The sequence below is a fragment of the Astatotilapia calliptera genome, chromosome 5 (genome assembly GCF_964374335.1).
Source record: "Astatotilapia calliptera chromosome 5, fAstCal68.1, whole genome shotgun sequence".
Lineage (NCBI taxonomy): Eukaryota > Metazoa > Chordata > Actinopteri > Cichliformes > Cichlidae > Astatotilapia > Astatotilapia calliptera.
Genome location: NC_137426.1, coordinates 10,040,074 through 10,060,353, shown reverse-complemented (window position 1 = coordinate 10,060,353; position 20,280 = coordinate 10,040,074). Strand labels below are relative to the sequence as shown.

Sequence of the window (20,280 nt, the reverse complement as noted above, 5' to 3'; positions counted from 1 at the left end):
TATACGTAACCTATGCATATTCTTGTACGCTATATACTATACGGAGCACAAGGATCTCTACAAATGTTTTTTTTTTTATAAAAAGAAAAATCCAACGGAAGTAAATCGGCTTAATGGGCAGAATTAGAGGGGTCTGAATCCAGGGTAGGATTAAGGAAAATTGTGTGAAATAAAAGAGCGAGTGATCAGGAATGACTGTGCGTCTGTCTGGAGGGGGAGGGCGGGAGGAGAGAGAGGGAGAGAGAGAGAGAGAGAGAGAGAGAGAGACATTTTCATCCAAACCGCTCCGTTTTTTCCACAGCCTATCTCTTCTGCGCGGCTAAGCGCAGCTCCCTATTGTTTAAACTGTGAGGGGGGGAAAAACATTCCGCTTGTTCTATAAGCGCACCCAGTGAGTCATTTTTTTTTTTTGATGTGATGCTCGTTTATGACTGCTCTGAATGCTGCATTCATTTTCAACTTCTCCGAATTCTCCACTTAGACTTGAGCTGCATCATGAATAGTTTGGGGGCACCTTTGAATCGCATACCTCTGGAATGGTGGGGATTACACAGCCGAAACCTGGAGGGCATGTAAACGCAGATGGAGTTTGGGATTTATTGCAAAATAAGGGAAAGATGACCGTCTTCTCATTGTACTTGCTTTTGTGCGCAGATCTACTGGATTTAGCCGTCGGTAAGTGTGACCCTTTCATGCCATTTTCACGCAGTGGGAACCTCTCACAGCTTTCCGATCTATGCGTGGGGTCTAACAATATCCGAACTGTCAGTGAGTTGAGGCATTCGTTATGTGACAGCGAATCAGGACTACTAACTGACCATTAACAGGACAGCCGGGTGGAGGCGATCGGTACCATTCTCGCCACATGCCAACTTTCACCCTACTGACTAACCAAGTCGTGGAAGAGTGAAACCAACGAATAATGGTCGGATTCAGTTCAGGCTGCAAGATGTGCGGTGTGCGTGTCTATGTACTAAATGGAAACGGAAGAAGAACGGTAGCAGTAGGCCTAGTTATGTAGTTAGTCTTAATTCATCTGCATCGACTATCACGACCAGCTTGCATGACAGCACCTACTTCTGAGTACCGCACAAGTATAGCTCCAATGCTGAAGCGCACTCCAAGGCGTTTGTTGATCGTGGGTTTTGCACACCAGATAGCGCCTGAGCTCAACAGATATTAAAGTTGATGCGCTGAAAAACATTGAAGTGCGTCTTTTAATGCAGATTTCCGCCTTCAGCGCGGTCTGCACGGCACAGCGGTGGCATCATTGTCGCGTGTTTTTATCCTCCGTTGATGTGTTTCGATGTTGGGGGATGAGAACACAGCACTGATGATATTTTACGCGAATCCTGAATGTTAACCAATATATATAAGCTATGTTTTACAGAATGCTAAAGCTGTGAGCAATAGGATTGTCTTTTTAGGGCAGAGAGTGGAGTGGTGATGGGACTAGGATGTTGCACTGGAATTTAGGAAAAACACATTCAAATATGTGCTGCAGATAAGAATCTGCCCTGACATTTAAACATGTCCCTTTATTGTTTTGATATTGCTTGTCACACCTATGGACCCAGTGGCATTTGTCAAAGGCTTTTTTGCCTTCTGCATGGATATTTATCATGGAGAGCTTGCACTAAAAAACAGAACTATAAGCACTCTTTTTTTTCCTTACTGAAGAAGCAAAGTATAACCCTGCTCATTCGGCTGGAGTTATAGGCTCAGAGTCAGTGCTAGCACGGTGGTGTTTGAAGGGCTTCAGAGGAGAGTTCACCCTTGGCTACAACATCACAGCAGCAGCATGCTGTACAAACCAAGATGTTAACCTTTCTTGCATAGCTGAGGATTTTGTTATTTTAAAGTGTTCTGACCTTTGCAGACGTATAGGAAATCATTATGAGCCATTTGGGCTTAACATATTCTTAGATGTTTAAAAGCCTCAGGTGTTTGCTCAGATGAGGGTGAACTGCACAAAGGTTCTGCGCTGCAAGTAGGGTACTTCAGGAATGGAATCATACTTATTTGAAATGGGTTTTTCTTTTGGGGTTTTATTATATCGCTTAGGAGAAATGTTACATGAAGGTGTTAATATTGTTAACCGTGTCAACAGCAAAAGGCAGAATTTAATTTTAATAAATAGCAAGAATATGGTTGTACTGACTAATGGTCATGCTGGTTTTCTGGTTTTTATTTGTATTGTTGAAACTAAATTGATTGACACTGACACACACACACACGCTTACACACACACACGCTTACACACACACACACACACACACACACACACACACACCTCTCTGTCTCTTTCTCTATTTATATAAATTTTTCACTGATATTTAGTCAAAAAGTGCTGTAAAACAAAGTCAGTTAATAGTATTTCAAAACAAAGTTAAAATGTAGAATTAAGTTAAACAAGAATAAAATAAAATAGACAGTGAAAAAATCAGACAATAAGAATCTCAATAGAAAGCCTGGTTAAACAAAAAACACACAAACAAACAAAACAAAATGTTTTTTCTATTCTAAGTGCTTTTTTTTTTAAAAGATGACAGAGAGACAACTAAACAAGGTTGGAATGGGAAGCAAAGTGTAATTGTCACAGATTGAAAGGCTCTGTCCTCTCCAATCTTCTGTCTCATATGACTAACAAATAAAAACAGTATTGGTCATTTAGTCCATGCACCACTCCTGTCTGTTACACGTGTTTCAGAGTCTGCTACAGTTCTACTACACCTAGCTTGCACCTACAAGCTAACCCTTAGTAAAATTTAATAGTTCAAGCATTTGTTTTTTTGTTTGTTTGTTTTTAACCATGTTGCAAATTCACGGTATGAAGAGCAGGCTACATAGTCTATGTCTGGATTCTTATTTTTGAAGAGTTACTTTGTAATGCATATTTTATGCCGCCATAGAGCTACGGAATAGAGTGCACTGTGTGAAGTGTGATATCCCAGCATACATTGTTTTATCACATATGCTGCTGTATTGCATAACACATTTTTCCTTGTGTTATGAACTATGGCCTTAAAGCAAGGCTACCCTGGCTGTCAAGGCTAACAAACAACAATTAGACTATTGTCAATAGCTAATAATAGTTTGCTGCTACCATCCCAAGGATTGTTTTTTTTTTTAAGTCAGATATAAAACTTTGCTAAGCAAAGAGAACCAATTACTTTATGTATAAAAAAAAGTACCTTTTCAACCTCAGAACTTTATAAGATGCTACCTGCCTTGATCTATACCCTCTCCAATGAGAAAGGATTTTCAATAGTATCTTGAAATCTGTCCAGAAAATCATTAGCATATTCCTTGAAATGGGAATTTGCCCCGAGGTGTTCAAAACCACTGTTGTGAAATTTCTGTTGAAGAAGCCAAATCTAGACTTTGGAATCCTAAATGATTACAGGCCGATGCCAAAAATTCTATTACTGAGAAATATATTATAAAAACCTATTTCTAGCAGATTTCTACATTAGAAAGAAAAAAGTTCAATCAGGTTTCAGAGCTAATTGTAGCACAGTGACTGCACTCATAAAGACTTTCAGTAACCTGAGGCATAGTGCTAGAAAGGGCTTGGTTAAGGTTCTCTTAGATTTAAGTGCAACATTTGACACAGGGGATGTGTGTGCATTTGTCTGACTGAACAAACTTTTCTGCTCAGCCACTTCACTACAAGGTTACAATCTGTGCATGTGTCCTCAAAGTGGACTAGAAAAACTGTATAATAAGATAACCTATGCCTCTGCGGTGTCTACAGCTGTCCATATGTGTGTCTGCAAGAGAGTATAATCCTAGCCTTAAGCTCCCTCATTGACTGCCTGTCGGCAATAAATAAATGGATGAGTAATAACTTTCTGAAACTAAATGAGTACAGGAGAGAAATTCTATAAGTAGGCCCAAAAGCCAAAACGATGCAATATCTCAAAAAACTATTTTAGACTCTGTCCTAGGTTTTTCGCCCTGTATAAGTAAAATATGTGGTATTTGTACAGCTGCGAAAAATGATCAAAGTGTGTGCATTCCAGACTAAGCAAGATATTGAAATTCAAAATCATGCTTTCATCAATGAAATGAATTTTTGACTAGTCTTTCTTAAAAGTCCACTGAAAAAAAAGTAACTCATTGAGGATTCTATGGTTAGACTTTAAATGATAAAAAAAAGAAAGAAGAGTGAACCCGTATTCTACTCTTCCCAACATTGTAAAACCAGCCTACCTCAAAGATGCATGATGTCCTTTTACAAGCTAGTAGATCCCGTAGCTTTCAAGCTACCCAAAATCCAACAAAATAAGACTGGAGACATAATTTTTCATTTATGTCTGGAAACTGTGGCATTGCCTCTCCAAAGATATAAGAGAGCTGGGCTCTGCTTTAATCCTTAAAAACACTTAAACTATCCTACTCTTGGATCCAGTTAAAGTATCCAAGAGATACTTCTTTCTTTACGATTTTTTCTTCTTTAATATAATTCACATTTACTGTTTCTATTAGTGTTTATTTTATTACTTATTCTGTTAATTTGTTTAGATATTTCCTTCTTATTAGTCTTGAGGCACTTTTCATGGACAAAAAAATGATTTGTTGATTATGTTGAATGAATGGCATCTTCTGTACCGAGAAAACGTTTGCATCAAGAAAAATGTACTTCTCACAGGCCACATTTCCAATGATTCCAATAATACTCGCAGAATCTACTCCACTTCATAAGCAGCAGAAATCTTCTTCCCTTTCTTCAAAGTTGAGGTTGTAGCAAAACTAAAAGCTGCCTCAGTGGTTTACTGTAGCAACAAAATAATTCCCCCTGCCTGTTGTGGGGCTGCTGTGCCAAGTTTGGAGGTATCCTTGATCAAATTTGAAGTACAGCTGTTGTCATTCCTGTCCTTTTCATCTACAAAAGCCTTCAAAATGATGAAAATACTTTCACCACAGAAAAAATTCTACTACTCTACTGTTTTTGTTTGTTTGTTTGTTTGTTTTTTTCCTAAGCTACCTAGATGTAATCAGACTTTGAGTAAGTTACACTTCATGGAGTAGATAGAACGGATTACACTGGGAATTTCCTATTTTGTTTTGTGACAGCTAAAGAAACCGCAAAGAGAGGCAAAATTTTAACAATAACATGTTGCTTTTTTTTAAAAAGTAATTTAAAAATTGATTAGTTTGCTTGAATTGCAGACCTAGCATGTTAGGTAAGTCATTATAATAAAAATCTGGCAGTCTCATAAATAATATAAATCTGTTTGTTTCTTGTTAACATGTAACTAAAATCGTACTCGTTAGAGTACTAAGTATAACAAAGCTAAAGCATGTCAGTGAGTTTCATTTTGAGGTGTTAACATCACTGCTCTTAGCGCTAGCATGTTTGCTTGCTTGTGTCCTTCAACTCCAAAGTGTTGCCAAAAAGCTGTTTTATTTTTCTGGTCTTGGTGGTACTGACTTTTTCATCTTTCTAAAACCTGAGCAAGAAGCAATCATGGTGCAGAAGAGTGAGTGAATTACTGACAGGAAGTCTGGCTCTTAGTGTATGTATCTACATGTTTTTCTGTTGTGTCTCATGTAGTAAAGGTACAAAAATGTTCCCAATTCTTTGTTTTATTTTCAGTGGAAAAACACAACATTAAAGAACCAGGTGTTAGCCAGTTTGTTATAACATTGTTAAACTATATAACTACAGGGTTTAACCATTCAGAAACCTGATAGTCGAGACCAGCTGTTTCTGAGATGAACATTGGTCAACTTTTGTGTGTGTATTTTATTCATTTATTTATTTTGCCCTTAAGCTACTGACCTCACCTATGACACCATCTAAAAATGAAAGAACTTTCAAATAGGTTGGTACAACATGGTATTACTGTCTGTATTACAATGCCATTTAGGAAAGAACAAAATACTTCACAGAGCCTCAGAAATTTCATTCAGAGATTAAGAACTAGAGATAACAGTGTTCAAAAATGAAATTATATCAAACTGCAGCCTTTTGAAGTTTTTTTTTCCAGGCAAAAAGAGTTGGCTTAGTATTCATTTCTGACCTAGACCATTTCCTAATAGAAATTAGATCGTCTCTAATGCTTTAACACATTCCTGTTTTAACTTTTTAGATCAAACTAAGGATGAAGTTTCTTACTAAACAAATCATAAATATCATTTTAATCCATACTGATGTGAGGGCTTTTTTGAAAGCTACATCTTGCGCAGTCTCACAGTTTGTGACATTTTTCTGTCCGATGAATTTTACGTCTTCCTTCTGAGTTTTATATAGACTGTTAGAAGTGTATAAAAGAAACATTTGATATGTGCATTACTTGTGTGCCCTTGGCTGAATACAGATTTGTTGTAAAATGTTTTAGGCTGATGTCTGAACAGCTGCTTTTAGGTTCACAGGTTTTCCTGTAAAGTACTAGATGTTCTGATTTTACGTAGATCCAGAAATGGGGCAGGCAGGCTCAAGTGATTTGTTACCAGAAGACTCAGTCAGGAAAATTACAAGGATAAAAGAGCAGAATAATTGATGTTCATGTGTTACGGGTCAAAGGGATTCGGTGCAATATCAAAAATAGGTTAAAACAGCACTATCAAACATACTGATTCAGTTGATAGAGTCGCTGTCAATGAAAATAAAGAAACTCAGTCAATATAAAATTGTGTCAGTACAGCAGGCTGTGAAGTGGCAATTATGACATGACCTGTAGGCTATGTTTTAAAATCTGAGGGAAGGTCATCAGTTTTTGATGTAATTTCTTTAAAAACGGCTTCTTTTAAAGCCTTCTGTTAAAGCACCAAGGAGAATGTGTTGTCTCAGACCACAGTGGTGAAGGCTGGTTTGCAGATTGTGTATCATAGCAGTGTTAACAGATTTAACAAGCACTGGATCTCAGATAGGTTTCCGGCGCACTGTGACTGCCTGCTACTGATGGCTGGTCTTGACTCACAGGAAGTGAAGAGAGATTTGGCCTGGAAAATGGGTTGTTGTCATGCAACTATCTGACAATCACCAAGCTTTCCATCACACTGCAGCTCTCAGCAGTTATATAAAATGATTATGCCCAGATTAGAAGCCATTTTCATTGTTTCATTTCATTTGCTATTGTTTGCTTGACTAGTCAGTGTGACTGTGTAAATCATTTTATATACACTATATATACTGCTAATAGTGTATGGGCCTTTTAGCAGATACACTTAAACCAGATTGCTGTGGAAATACAAAATAGCCCATTTGATTCTATTGCTGTAAAGTAGCAGCTTGAAGAAAAAAATATGAGTGCATGTCATTTTGACCCAATAGCATGCAGCTTTATCTGGTTTGACTCCCTTAGTGAGCTCATGCTGAACATACTTACTGAAGTACTTCAATTACTGAAGTACTTCAATGAGCAATTTAATCAAAAGGTGGCAGATTCCATCTAATAACTGTACTGAAAAAAAAAATCTAAACTTTGGAACCTATGAACACAAATGCCATGTGTAAAACTAATAGTAACAAGAACAAAATGCATATTTTGTAGGAAACTTGAGTTTTTATTTCACTACCTTCTGTCTCTAATTGGTGAGTTCAATCAATTACAAAAATGGAAAATGTATTAAATATTTCAGTTCAGTTAAAGTCTGTTTTATTAATATAGTGCCAGTTCACCTTAACATTCATTTCAGGGCTGTTTACTTTGTAAGCACAATGCTTAACAATTGTTTAGAGAGAAGTCCAACAATTCCCTTTGAGCACTTGGCAACAGCGGTTAGGAAAAAAAAAAACCCTTTCAACAGGAAGAAACCTCAGACAAAGCTAGGCTCGGGGAAGGTGGCCATCTGCCTCCATCGGTTGGGGTGGGGGGAAGGTGAAAAGAGAAAAGAGGAGCGCAGATAAACAACAAACAACGTCAATGCAGTAATAACCATTCAGCAGGTGTATCAGGTCAGTAACCACAGAAAAACATATGGCACCGGAGAAATATAGAAAAAGTAGACATATAAGAGCACAGAGACGGAAAAATATATAATCACAGCATGCACTATAAAATTATAACAGAGGGAATGTGCTAAGTGCGCCATTTAAGGTTGTCTGGGCATATAGCAGCATAACTAAGGGATTGTTCGGGTTAAGTTGAGCTGTACCTAACTATAACTTAATCAACTATAAACTTTATTTTGAATTTATATCTGTAAAGGAAGACCTGTTTTTTTTTGCCTTCCACCTCAGCATTGGGTATCTTTTGTCTCATGAAATTTCAAAAGCTCTGTTCCTAAAATTTATGATGAAATATCCATGCACTGAAAGTAAGAAATCCAAAATCTGCACACAGCAAGATATGATTATCTAAAGTAACTCCTGCATTGTTTTCTGACACTGCTTTTCAGATTTTCAGACATAACTGTAAAACTCTTAGAGCACACAGAATTCCCACATTGTTGTGTTGATAAAAGTCTGAGAACAATGTGCTATTTCACAGATGGATTCTGCAAACTTTTGCTTTTATCTAACAAGGCTCAAACACTTATATGCTTCAAGTTTTCCAGCAGCATGGCTGAAGAGGTTTACCAGTTTCCTATGACGCTTGCATTTGCTTTTCACACTGAAGTGCAGGTGTTTTTGAAAAAAAAAATGCTGGCCTTGAGTTTTTTCAAAGAAATCTATGCCAATATCACAATTCCCTAGAATGGCTGAAACAGTGGCACAAGAGTAAGAACAACACATTTTGAGAATTAGCATACACACCAGCTATCTGCTTTTGGGGTGAAACCAAAATCATCTGTCTGACATTTTGGACAAGCTAAAGTGTGGTTTTTGCAGTAGTCCAGTCACTGAGAAGCCATTACCATATTTTATTTACAGCTAGCATCTTAGCTATGGGGTCTGCATCCAAGATGACTTGTTGCCTAGTAGCCTCGGGCCCTAGGAGTGGACCACAGTTTTTATGAATGTCTACTGCAATTCAAATAATGCAACAGAATCTGCAACCATCATGACAAATTTGTCCTCCCCCACTACCACCACGACAGCCTCTGGCGTGGAAAGTGGTAAGAGGCAGAATCGAGGAAAAATGAACCTTCCTTTGCCTGTATAGCTGAAATACGTTTGTGTTTTCAAGCAGTGATGTTAAAATGATCAAATGAAAATGGCTCTGATTAGTGGAGACAAGTAAAGGCTTGGGGCAAGAAGTTCAAAGAGCACAGTAACTTTCTTTACTACCCTTGTGGACCTTCATACACAGATGTAGGCTGGCTTGCTGATGTCTTTGGCTTGTGTGGGAGTTTGAAGTAACTCGGATTCCCTCAGCAGCTGGTGGTTTGCAGAGATAGAGAAAATACAGAAGCAAAGTGTCTGTATTTTCTCCCAATGTTCTCCCAATGATCTCCCAAATGGTTACATAGAAAGGGAGTATATCGTTCCTGTTCATGATCTTTAGTAAGCAGTAAAGTTTTGTCAAATAGTATAATATGTCCTTTTACCAGAACTTTTAAAAATCCCATTTTATTACAGAAACTTGTGTTTCTCAATTTAGCAGCCAGCATAACGAGGGATTTCTTGGCAAGCTTTATCAGCACTTTTACAATATTCTCCTCCCACCGTTTCCTACATGCTAATATGGATTATGTGGTTTTGCTTATCGTGTTCAAACATAGGTGCTGAGTAATATCAATTGGTCCGTCACTGTGTCCCAACATCAGTCTATTTATTTAGGGCTGTGAAACTGAATTGTATATGATACATGAAACATATCAGCATCCAAAGTTTATTGCAAGACAGCTGAAATGTACACTGCTGCGCACAGTCTTTTGTATACAAACATTCTGTTTCTTTCTGCTAGTGATCTGACACAAATGGAATTATTCAAAGTCATGGTGACCTCAAAATCTAAGCTTGCGTTTTTGTTACAGTATGTACAGTATATCAAGATTATCTTAAGAAGAAACAGTTGTATTGCATTAGCAATAAATTATATTGACTCAAAGATAAAATGCAATATAGAGGGAAATTAACATTAAAGTATATTGTGAGAAACATTTTACTTACTAAATTGGCTCAAATATACATGACAGTGCTTTAACCTAAAAGGAAAAAGCCCTTTTTATGCTTTCATATACACACATTGTGTAGTAACTGTAAATATTCTAAATCACTGCTTTGCTTTCCCAGTTTGATTCTTCTGGGGGTTTTTTTTTAAAAAAAAATGTTTGCAGCTATTCAAAGCCATCTTCAAGCCAGTGAATACAACATTGCAGAGGTTTCATGAAAAGTTCAGATTAGGCATGGAAAAAGGAAGAGATGGCAGAGGAGGGGGGAAAAACAGCTCTAATCGACGCACTGACGTCACTCTGGAGCTGTGCAGATGGGAGTAAAGAAGGATTGTGTGGGCTATGAATCTTGTGCATATTGACTTCCTCCATATAAGCCACCAAAATAAAAAAATAAAAAAATCATAAAGACATCAATCTGCACTCACAGGAGTAGGTATTAGTGAAGTTTCACAGACAGTCAGAATATGATAGGACAAGGCTGTGTTCAGCCTGTAACATCTGTCATTTCTGATAACATTTATCAGCAAACCTTTGATCTGCTGTAGAACTTGTCATGCAAGTTCAGAGAATTAATCTTCTGAATATGCGACATGAATTATACAATAATAGAAATTGTGGGTGCATATGGATTATAACTTGCTTTAAATATAATTATTTTACTTCAGTTTTTTTCTCTAAAGATTATGGTTAAAATTGCAAGGAAGCTTTATCTTTTAGGATGCTTACATGCAACTTTGGCGCTCGCTTCTGAATTTTTATATAAAGGAGGACTTGTAATGATTAAATCTATTCTTTCCCAATAAAACTGCCAGCATTAATTTCACATATGCCTGGTACCAGGTGACTCTGGTATAAAAAAAATTATTTGGAAAGTGGAAATAATAATGTGAGGGAGCTTGTGTAATGACTCATCACTGTTAGTTTCTTGTACTGCTGTTCTTCCTGGAGGAAATAATATGTAAAAAGAAAGTACACGTGTGAGGTCTTGGTGTGAGTCTATCCTTTTCTGACTGTGATCTCTTAAGGCAGGCAAGCAAGATGTTCCAGTCTGTTCAAATTATAAATGCTTGTGCTTAATCTTTATATGGTAATCTTCCTATTGTATTGTTTTACTGTCATAACAACTTGTGGATTACTCATCTATTCTTGTGTTGTTATAAACACGTTTTATCAACAGGGAAGTTGCCCTCTGGTGGACAAAATATAGAACGTCAACACTCATTACATGGTTGACTGGTGTTTCTCTGATTTTAATTTATCGCCCATCATAAATGCCGATACAGATACATCAGCAAATAGATAACATTGACCAATATTTTGGAAATGTGAAGTAAGAAAGTCTTTAGTGTGGCTGTTGGCAAAGAAATAAAATCTTGGATTATCACCTAATGTTTCACAGTTTGGCGTAGTGGTACCAAAAAAGAGAGACTCAAGAAAAAAAGGTCTTTCTGCACATGTACAACAGGACTCCATTCTGTAGTATACTTCAGTTAGATACCTACTTGACATTGCAGAGGTACACATAAGGTATCCCAAAGTTTCAATGCCTCGATAAAGAGCCTTGAGCAATATTAGCTGCAAAGTAGAAAGTTGGATGGACAGTATTATATGTTCCATTTCGAAGATTTTTGTGCTTTGTTTTCATTTATTTTGTTGTTTGCTATTCACTTTTACACTATTTTTTTTTTTTTTTTAGGAAAGAAAGCACTTTATTGGATTTAGGAAAAGCTTCTGGCTGGCAAATATTTTTGTAGATATGGTCAATGTCTGATTGCAGTCTGTCTACTGTTTTTATTGTATCACTTTTGTATATTTTACGCCAAACAGAAGTTTGCAGGCAGTGTCAAAGCTCACAAATTGTAATTACATTTAATTAAAAGTCATCTGTTTTTTTAACTAAAACAAGTGAGCCAGAGATGAATAGTAACTGCTAATTGGTATGCTTTCAAATGATACTGCCTAAGGGAGGTGCGTATAATGTAAATAGAATTTATTCTAGGACGAAACCTTGTGGCACTCCATAATTAACCTTAGTGTGTGAAGAGGACTCCCCATTTACATGAACAAATTTGAGTATGTTAGGTAGATATGATCCAAAATACTGCAGTGCAGCTCCAGCGCGTGCTCTAACCTCTGTAATAAAATATTATGGTCAATAGTATATCGAGCGCTAGCAAGACAAGCACAGGGTTGCTCTTGCTATTGATACCATTACACCAATTCGTCACAGTATTGTGTTGGTCCTTCTTTTGCTGTCCAAACATGACTGACACATTGAGCAATGGACTCTACTAAACTCTTAAGGTGTGCTGTGATATCTGCCACCAAGATGTTAGCAACAGATCCTTTAAGTCCTTTAGGTTTAGAGGTGGGCCCTCCATGGATTGAATGTGTTTGTCCAGCACATCGCATAGATGCTCAGTTGGACTGAGATCTGGGGATTTTGGAGGCTAAGTCAACACCTCAAACTCACTGTGCTCCTGATACCATTCTTGAATCATTTTTGTTTTGTGGCAGGGCGCATTATTTGGGGCACATCATTAAGAGGTCACAGGCAGCCACAGTGACTACTATTTTTATGACAAGATGTGCATGATCTGCAATAGTGCTTGGGTAGATGGTACACGTCAAAGTACCTTCTGCATGGATGCTGGAATCCCAATTTCTCAGCAGAACATTTCCCCAAACATCACACAGACCAGGGAATCTTCTTTCATTGCTCCATGGCCCAATGCCATGCTCATTGTTGGTACTTTCGGTATATTGCTGGTTTATCACTGTTTGCTCAGTGGCTGAAACAGTGGCACTTTTGATAGGTACTGACCGCTGCAGATTGAGAACACCCAATAAAAGTTACAGTTTTGGAGATACTCTACCCTAGTTCTCTAGCCCTCACAATTTGGCCCTTGTCAAGCTCAAATGTTGACAATTGCCCATTTTCCCTGCTTTTAACATATCAACTCTTTCAAAATATTCACTTCCTCTCTTATATATCCCACCCACTAACAGGTGCCATGATGAAGAGATAATTAGTGTTATTCACTTCACCTGTCAGTGATCATAATGTTGTGCCAGATTGGTGCATTTTTACAGTCACAGATGATGTGTTGTTAACAGCATGAGCACTCTTACTATGAACCTTCTTACAATGACACTGTCAAATTCCTATTGCGTATATTGTTTGTTGTTTCTAAAAATGCACTCTTTATCTACATTCAGTGTCTAATACAAATCATCTCGTTGTTGCTAAAAGACAAATGTCTAAAAGGGAATTATGCTGTTGTTTGTTTTTATCTTGTGGATTACAAAAAAAACAAAAAATGAAACATGTAGTCAAACTGTAATGAAAGTGATGACTATCAGGTGGGAATAGGGAAAAGGAAACCCTGTGCAAAATCATTTTGCTCTGATGCGACAGCGTGAAGTTAGCCCTCGGCCATGGATAAAGTTTGTGCCGAAACACCCCCAGTGGATTGTGATTAATCAATCTTAGAGAGCGGTATGGGGAAGTGATGGTAAGAGGGAAAAGGAGTAGGTGGAAAAGTGCCTGTGGGGGTTGTGCACTTTTAAGTGGGAAATAAGTAGATCAGCAGACAAAAAAACCTCTTCATGAGGTTTCATCATGAGTCTGAATTAACTGTTGAATCAAAGATGCTGATGAAAAATTGAGATGTTCCATCTGCTCTCTGGGTTCTGCTGTCAAACCCACTTCTCCAGAGTACAAACAGTATCCTGTCACATAAAGGCGAAAAGGCCATAGAAGTCCCAACCATGTTTGAACCCCTCAAAAGTAGTGTGTACATAAAGATATAACATTAAATATAAATTGACAGCGTGACTGTTGTATTGTGTTAAAACAATGATTTTCATTCATTAATGAGTTGATTAACAGGAGTATAAATCCATCCCTTTTGAACCTAAAAAAAAGGGTCAAAGTTTACTGACTCAAACTGACACTTGAGGTTGGCTGAATGGAACAAAATACGCCACAGGAAATTGTTTGGGCTTACAGCTGTGTTATGCAAGACAGTTACTTATTATGTATGTATGGAGTTAATTGCATATTGGCAGATGCTTTACATTAAAGGATTTAGGTGTGATTGAAGAAATTATAGGGAAATTAGTGTACTAATAGTGTTGGTTACAGAAATTTGTAGCAATTCTGTTTTTGATCTAGTTTCTAACACTTCAAAGTAAAGATACGTTTACATTCATGACATTTAACTATTTATTCTGTCTAGCATGCATTAGTTTAGTACCTGTTTGGGAAAAATAGGAACAAAGTGGTATTGAATTCCTTTCCTGTCATTTCACCAGTCAGATTTTTCGTACCCAGTCAGCTGTTCAGATTCCTCATGTGGCTGCCTTTTCCAAGGGGAGTCGAATGTAAGAGAAAGCTCACATTAGTTCTCGTCACAGCTGACTGAACATTTGGATACATTCTGCTGCATACTGAGACCTTCATCATTGCAGAATAGCACAAGATAGAATATGGCAGGTTTAGGATGCAGTTAGTAATAAATTCAATAGAGTGTATTATCAGTTTTGTTTGCCAGTTTATCCAATCCATTTTTATTTGCAAACTCAACAAATATGTATGTCTACCTTCAATTTCTGTGCTGTAGAAGAACAAAAAGTGAGGAAAAACTCAAAGTACTTAAACCTGATTGAAATTCAGCGAATTGTCGTTGTTATCAGACATCTGATGCTACAAAAGCAAAACAGATGTCATGTAATTAAAAGTAACCCTGTGGTGCTTTTCTATTTTTAGGGCAGAGCTGTATATGACAGTTGCAGATCAAAATGACACCCCTCTGTTTTTGTGTGTTTTCTTTCCTTCTTTCTTTTTTATGTGAAAGCTAAGGTCATCACTTTAGATTTCTTCACTAATATCTTCATCATAGCACAGATAATATGAAATCATTGTCACTGTAGTATATAAGTTACTGTAGTTATGAGTTAGGCTGACTATTCACTCTTTTAATGTATTGTGTAATAGACATCTGTCACCCTCACCGTACTGCTAGTTTCCACTCTATCCACCCATCTTCCTGATGGGACAAATCCTAAAGTTATCAATATTCAGGATAATAGTCTCAGAGGAAGAGTAATATGAATGTGTCAGTAGGATTGGAGTATTCATAACTCCACTTCCTTATAATTCCATCCACAGCACTGAATATTAATCCTATCATTTTAGCCCTACCTATGAGGAAACACATCAGATAACAAATGGATTAAATTGTACTGAATCAAGAACAGGTCTGTCTGAAACAAAAAATTTAGTATTTTGTTTATCTTGAAACACAAAGTTAAAAGAACCTGTGTTTGATAATGATACATTCATAAGTCATTAGGTCGATTGTTAATCTGAGTTTAAAAGACGAACCTTTGTTGCCTTTGTTGTTGCCTTGGAAAAATCACTTCCTGCAGTGCTACAAACACCTTATAGACAAATGACATTCAGTAGTGGAGAGTCAAAGGAAGCAACCTTGTGCTCTGCTAGTTATTAGACATCGCATACTGTACATGCTGACAAAATAGAAAAAGAACAATGAAAAACATAGACTAACAATTTCAATTTAAAGATACAATGTCTCTCTTTTTAAACTTGGCTTATCCAGCCAATGGGGGAATTTTGCTAGAATAGTTTATGTCCACTTTTCTTCTTCATGAAATTAAGGGTCTTTTCAAATCAATACAAAGATCTTTTGAGGGATTACCTTTATCCCATGGTGAAACTTTCTGCCCTAATATGAGTGCTCTGTTCCTAGCTGACAAAACTCCATCTACCCATCCAGTAAAGATTTAGAGGTTTGCAGAATCTATGCATTGAAGCTCTAATGACATAAGGGTCACCTATCACCTTGCAACGACATTTCATCAAGACATCCATTCATCAATCTGTTGTTAGCAATTCACAAGAATCACTAGTCCTACAGTAATGAGTTTAACTGAATGTGGATACAAAAATCCCACAATGCGTGGTCACCCAAAGGTATCATGAGCTGAATTAGGGCTGGGCGATATATCGAGTTTTTTTAAAATATCGATATATTTTCATACGAGATATAAGATGTGACAATATCGTTTATATCGATATAGCCTATGTTATGTTATAATTATACTTGTGGGGCCGCAGGTTTGCCTCTCTTTCGTCCACTTTTGTCTCTACGCAACGTTACTCGGCCTCGCCTCTCCTTCACTGAACACAACTCCGCCTCCCCCATAGCTTCACCTGCAGGCAATGACAAGATGAAAGCGGAAAATCTCCGTTAGCGAGTTACCGCGGATCGTCCCGTGCGTGGGGCTGGACGGCGTCAACGTGTTAGCGAGCTAACCACGCTAACGAGCTAACCGCGCTAACGACATGCAGCCCGGAGGAGCTGCACGGCCTAAAATCCTTTCATTTTCTCAAAACTCGACAGTGCGCCTTATGTATGAATTCTGGTTGTGCTTACTGACCGCGAACCGATTTTATGTGGTACACAGCGCTCAGCAATCTGTCAAAAAATGTTTTAATATGACTTTGCTACGGAGCTGCACTGCTTGATGGATTGTCGGAGGATTACGGCTACCGGGGAGGAGCCTCGCGGAGTGATACGTACTGTGCTTCAACGTAATATTACCGTACTGTGTGTGTATAAGGACCACAAATGGCACCTGTTCAGAGACGTGGTGCAGCTGTGAAATCTGTCTCTTTGTTATTATGCTCAGCGTCTATTAGTTTACATTTTGACTGCACAATTGTGAGCTTTTTGTTATGCACAAAAACAACATTGTTTTCTTTTATTTATGGACCATGATTATTTAATAAATGCTGATAATTTATTTTTAAGTAATTTCTTCATGTACATCTACGCCGTATGTAAATAAAAGTGCCCGTGTGACATCTGGGACACAGTGTGACTAAGAACTCTCTTTTTGTTCTTAACTTATGGCTTTTTTTAAAAAAAATCGAGATATATATCTTATATCGCCATCCAGCTAAAAAATATCGAGATATGAATTTTGGGTCATATCGCCCAGCCCTAAGCTGAATGTCCTACTGTTGTTTTTGTTTTTTTAATTTTGTGATAAATACAACAAAATAAAACTAGTACTGGTACCGAAAAAAAGAAGATTTATTCATAACACATGTGAAAAGACCCAGGAAAACCGAGTTAACGATAAAAACGATAACAAAATAACGCTGAAAACCGATAAAAACCCTGAAAACCATACATTTCACACCTGAGCCTCAACTCTCGCGGTCCGGTACCAAACGACTCACGGACCGGTACCGGTCCGAGGCCCGGGGGTTGGGGACCGCTGAATTATGGGACAGAGCTACTTCTTCTTCGGGGTTTAACGGCAGCTGGCATCCTTGTACTTGCAGTGCTGCCATCTTCTGTTTCAGTCCGTTATTACACTCTTAAATCCTACTACTTATTCCTGCGTCTTTTGTGATCTTACAAAGCTTCAAACGACGCGTCGACTATTAAATTAGTCGTCGACGATTTTAATAGTTGACGTAATCGTGACTAGTCGACTAATCGTGGCAGCCCTAATAAACATGAATGTCTCTGTATTGTAAGTATGCTTTGACATTTACAGTTGTATGCGTGTATTTGCTTTCTGCTCATTCAGTCAAATACTGCACATTCAATAGATTTTTAAAAGCATCCATTATGCTAAATACATACATGGATAGTAATGTTTGGAATGTATAATATTACAGAATGTTTAACTAATGATGTGACATTTTTAAATGTTAAGGTCATGCAGATGTTGAGTTTGGAAAGTGTTCTAAAGTGTGCATCATTAACTGTCAGAAATCATTACAATTTCTCAACAAAATCTCTTCTGTCATTTTCTTTGTGTTGACTGTGCCAAAGCAGGCATTGCATATTCATTACATTACAACAGCACATAATTATGACAGCAATTACAACAAATGTTGGGGCTGGATTCATTATGGAAAGTGTGTGTGTGTGTGTGTGTGTGTGTGTGTGTGTGTGTATTGTTGTTAATGTTTCTCTGTGCTTCAAAGGTTTTGGGGAATGAGATGGTCCAGTCACAGAGGAAATGGAGTGGAGAAACATTAAACCAGCTTTATCCAATAAAAGTGTCTCTTTAACAAAACAAAGCAAAAAATACATAAATAAACAATAAAAAAAAATTTAATAAAAAATATGCTTGTGTTGTTTACTGGGATATTTAGTAATGCTGATGATTTTTAGTTAAGATTCTCGTGTTTGTCCATTCATATATTCCTTTGAAGGGACTTTCAGTTGCAAAGCTGATTAGAAATACACCAATTGCAATTTTTTTTGGCTGATTTTGAATTCTGATTTTTATTTTTTATTTTTTTTTATCAAAGTATGACCTATCAAGACCACTTTTGCTAATTATGATTTTCTTTTCTAAGAACTTCAATTGATGGTGTATACAAGTACAAATCAAGCTTTATTCATTAAAAAAGTAATTTTCATAATAAAATATTTACTTGCTTATATAAAAATTGAAAATAAAATCTTCTGCTCTGGAATGTTTAATGTTATAATTTTACCTTACCAAAAAATAAAAAGCAGGTACAACAGATTTTTATAACAAAACACATGTCATTTATGTGCATCATTTCCCATATGGTTTCCAAGATGTTTTCAGCACAACTTTACCAGATAACAAGACATTGATCCTTTGTTTTTACACTCTTCTCTAAAATTTTAGTCATATCTACTTTGATCCTTTGTTCACATTGGGGGCTCTGGCTTGTGTCTCGCACTAAGCTCTGGATTGCTTTAGCTACTTTGGACTACATTTATGAAACGGGGCAAAATAGCATGTGAGTGTAATCCCCCAAAATTAGTATCATCTCTTTTATTAATGATAATCAACAATAATAAGCATGTGCGGACTGAATTGATATTTGTTGGATTTTTTGGGATTCTATCTGCTCAACAGTCATGGGTCTTCTTTGACATATTGTTTGTTACATTTCAGTGGGTGAAGTGCTATGACTGCAGGGAGTCCATAGTTCAGCAATTCTCTACTTGTGCTGTTGTACTACTATGTAGTTTATCATTGTCTTGCGGAAATAAGCAAAGCCTTCCCTGAAAAACACATCCCCTGGATTGAAGCATACATTGCTCTAAAACCTTTGCATACATTTTAGTGCGTTTCTATCATCCATTTTATGCTGCAATTTCCGATGCACTCTGGACCGTTAGAGTTGCATGACCCCTCTCCTCCTTAGTTTAGAGAATGTAGTGTCAATGTTTTCCAAAAAGAATTTCAAATTTTGTCTGACCACAAAACAGTTTTCCTATTTGTCTCAGAGCATTTTAAATGCGTTTTGGCCCAGAGAAGATGGTGTTTCTGGATTATGCTCACATATGGCTTCTTTGCATGATAAAGCTTTAATATGTGTTTGTGGATGCCACAGTCAAGTGTGTTCACAGACTGTGGTTTCTGGAAGTATTCCTGAGCCCATGCAATAATTTCCATGACAGAGTCATGCCTGTTTTTAATGCAGCGCTGCCTCAGAGCCAGAAGATTGTGAACTTACAGCACTGATTTTCAGCCTTGTCCCTTGTACACAGAGGTTTCTTCAGATTCTTTGAATTGTTTGGTGACATGATACACTATAGATAGTGAGATATTCAAAGTATTTAAAAAATTTTTTTATCCAGGAACATAATTCTGAAATTGTTCGATAAATTGTAGACAGAGTTTTTTGCAGATTGGGTAACTTTTGCCCCCCTCAGATGCTCTTTTTATACTCAGTTTACTGCCCTGGAAAAAAAGGGGAAAAAAAGGATACTGCCCTGTTGCACATTACCCTAATTAGCTAAGAAATGTTCCTCAAGTTAAATCTTTTTAGTAAAACTTACTTTTCAGCTTGTTATCACCCTGTCCAATCTCTTGTGAAACATGTTGCTTCCATAAAATTAAAATCAGTTCAGTGTTTGTTATATGACTGATTAAAATCAGCCGAATAACTGCTATTTATAGTCGCCGCAGTGTGTGGAGTCATAATAAACACTTTTCCCTTTCAACATCTGTGTCATCCTTTTCCTTTTTTAAGTGTGCAGTTACTTCCACTGCATTGATTTTATAATCATTAGGTGCCTACATTTTCACAGGTAATGTGTTCCATTAAACAGTTGTATCTTGTTCCTTCACTCAGTATACTATTTCAGTATAACTAAACAGATTCTGTTTTGTTTTCTGGGCTTAGTAATGACTCCATTTTTAGTAGATTCTACCACTGTTTGGCATATTTGA

The 20,280-nt window shown here is 37.2% G+C and overlaps 1 protein-coding gene across 3 annotated transcripts in view; it reads left to right on the top strand.

Moving 5' to 3' along the window:
* The first annotated feature begins 228 nt into the window (after positions 1–228).
* igsf21a (immunoglobin superfamily, member 21a) overlaps positions 229–20,280 on the top strand; it is a 179,228-nt gene continuing 159,176 nt past the window's right edge. Inside the window, exons 1-2 of one of the 3 annotated variants that reach the window (XM_026167142.2) lie at positions 229–391; positions 482–675. In XM_026167142.2, the coding sequence (XP_026022927.1) occupies positions 537–675 (139 nt within the window). In that variant the 5' untranslated portion in view covers positions 229–391; positions 482–536. Of the gene's footprint in view, positions 676–20,280 lie in introns of all 3 variants that reach the window. The other 2 variants (XM_080301159.1, XM_026167143.2) reach the window with 2 other exon arrangements.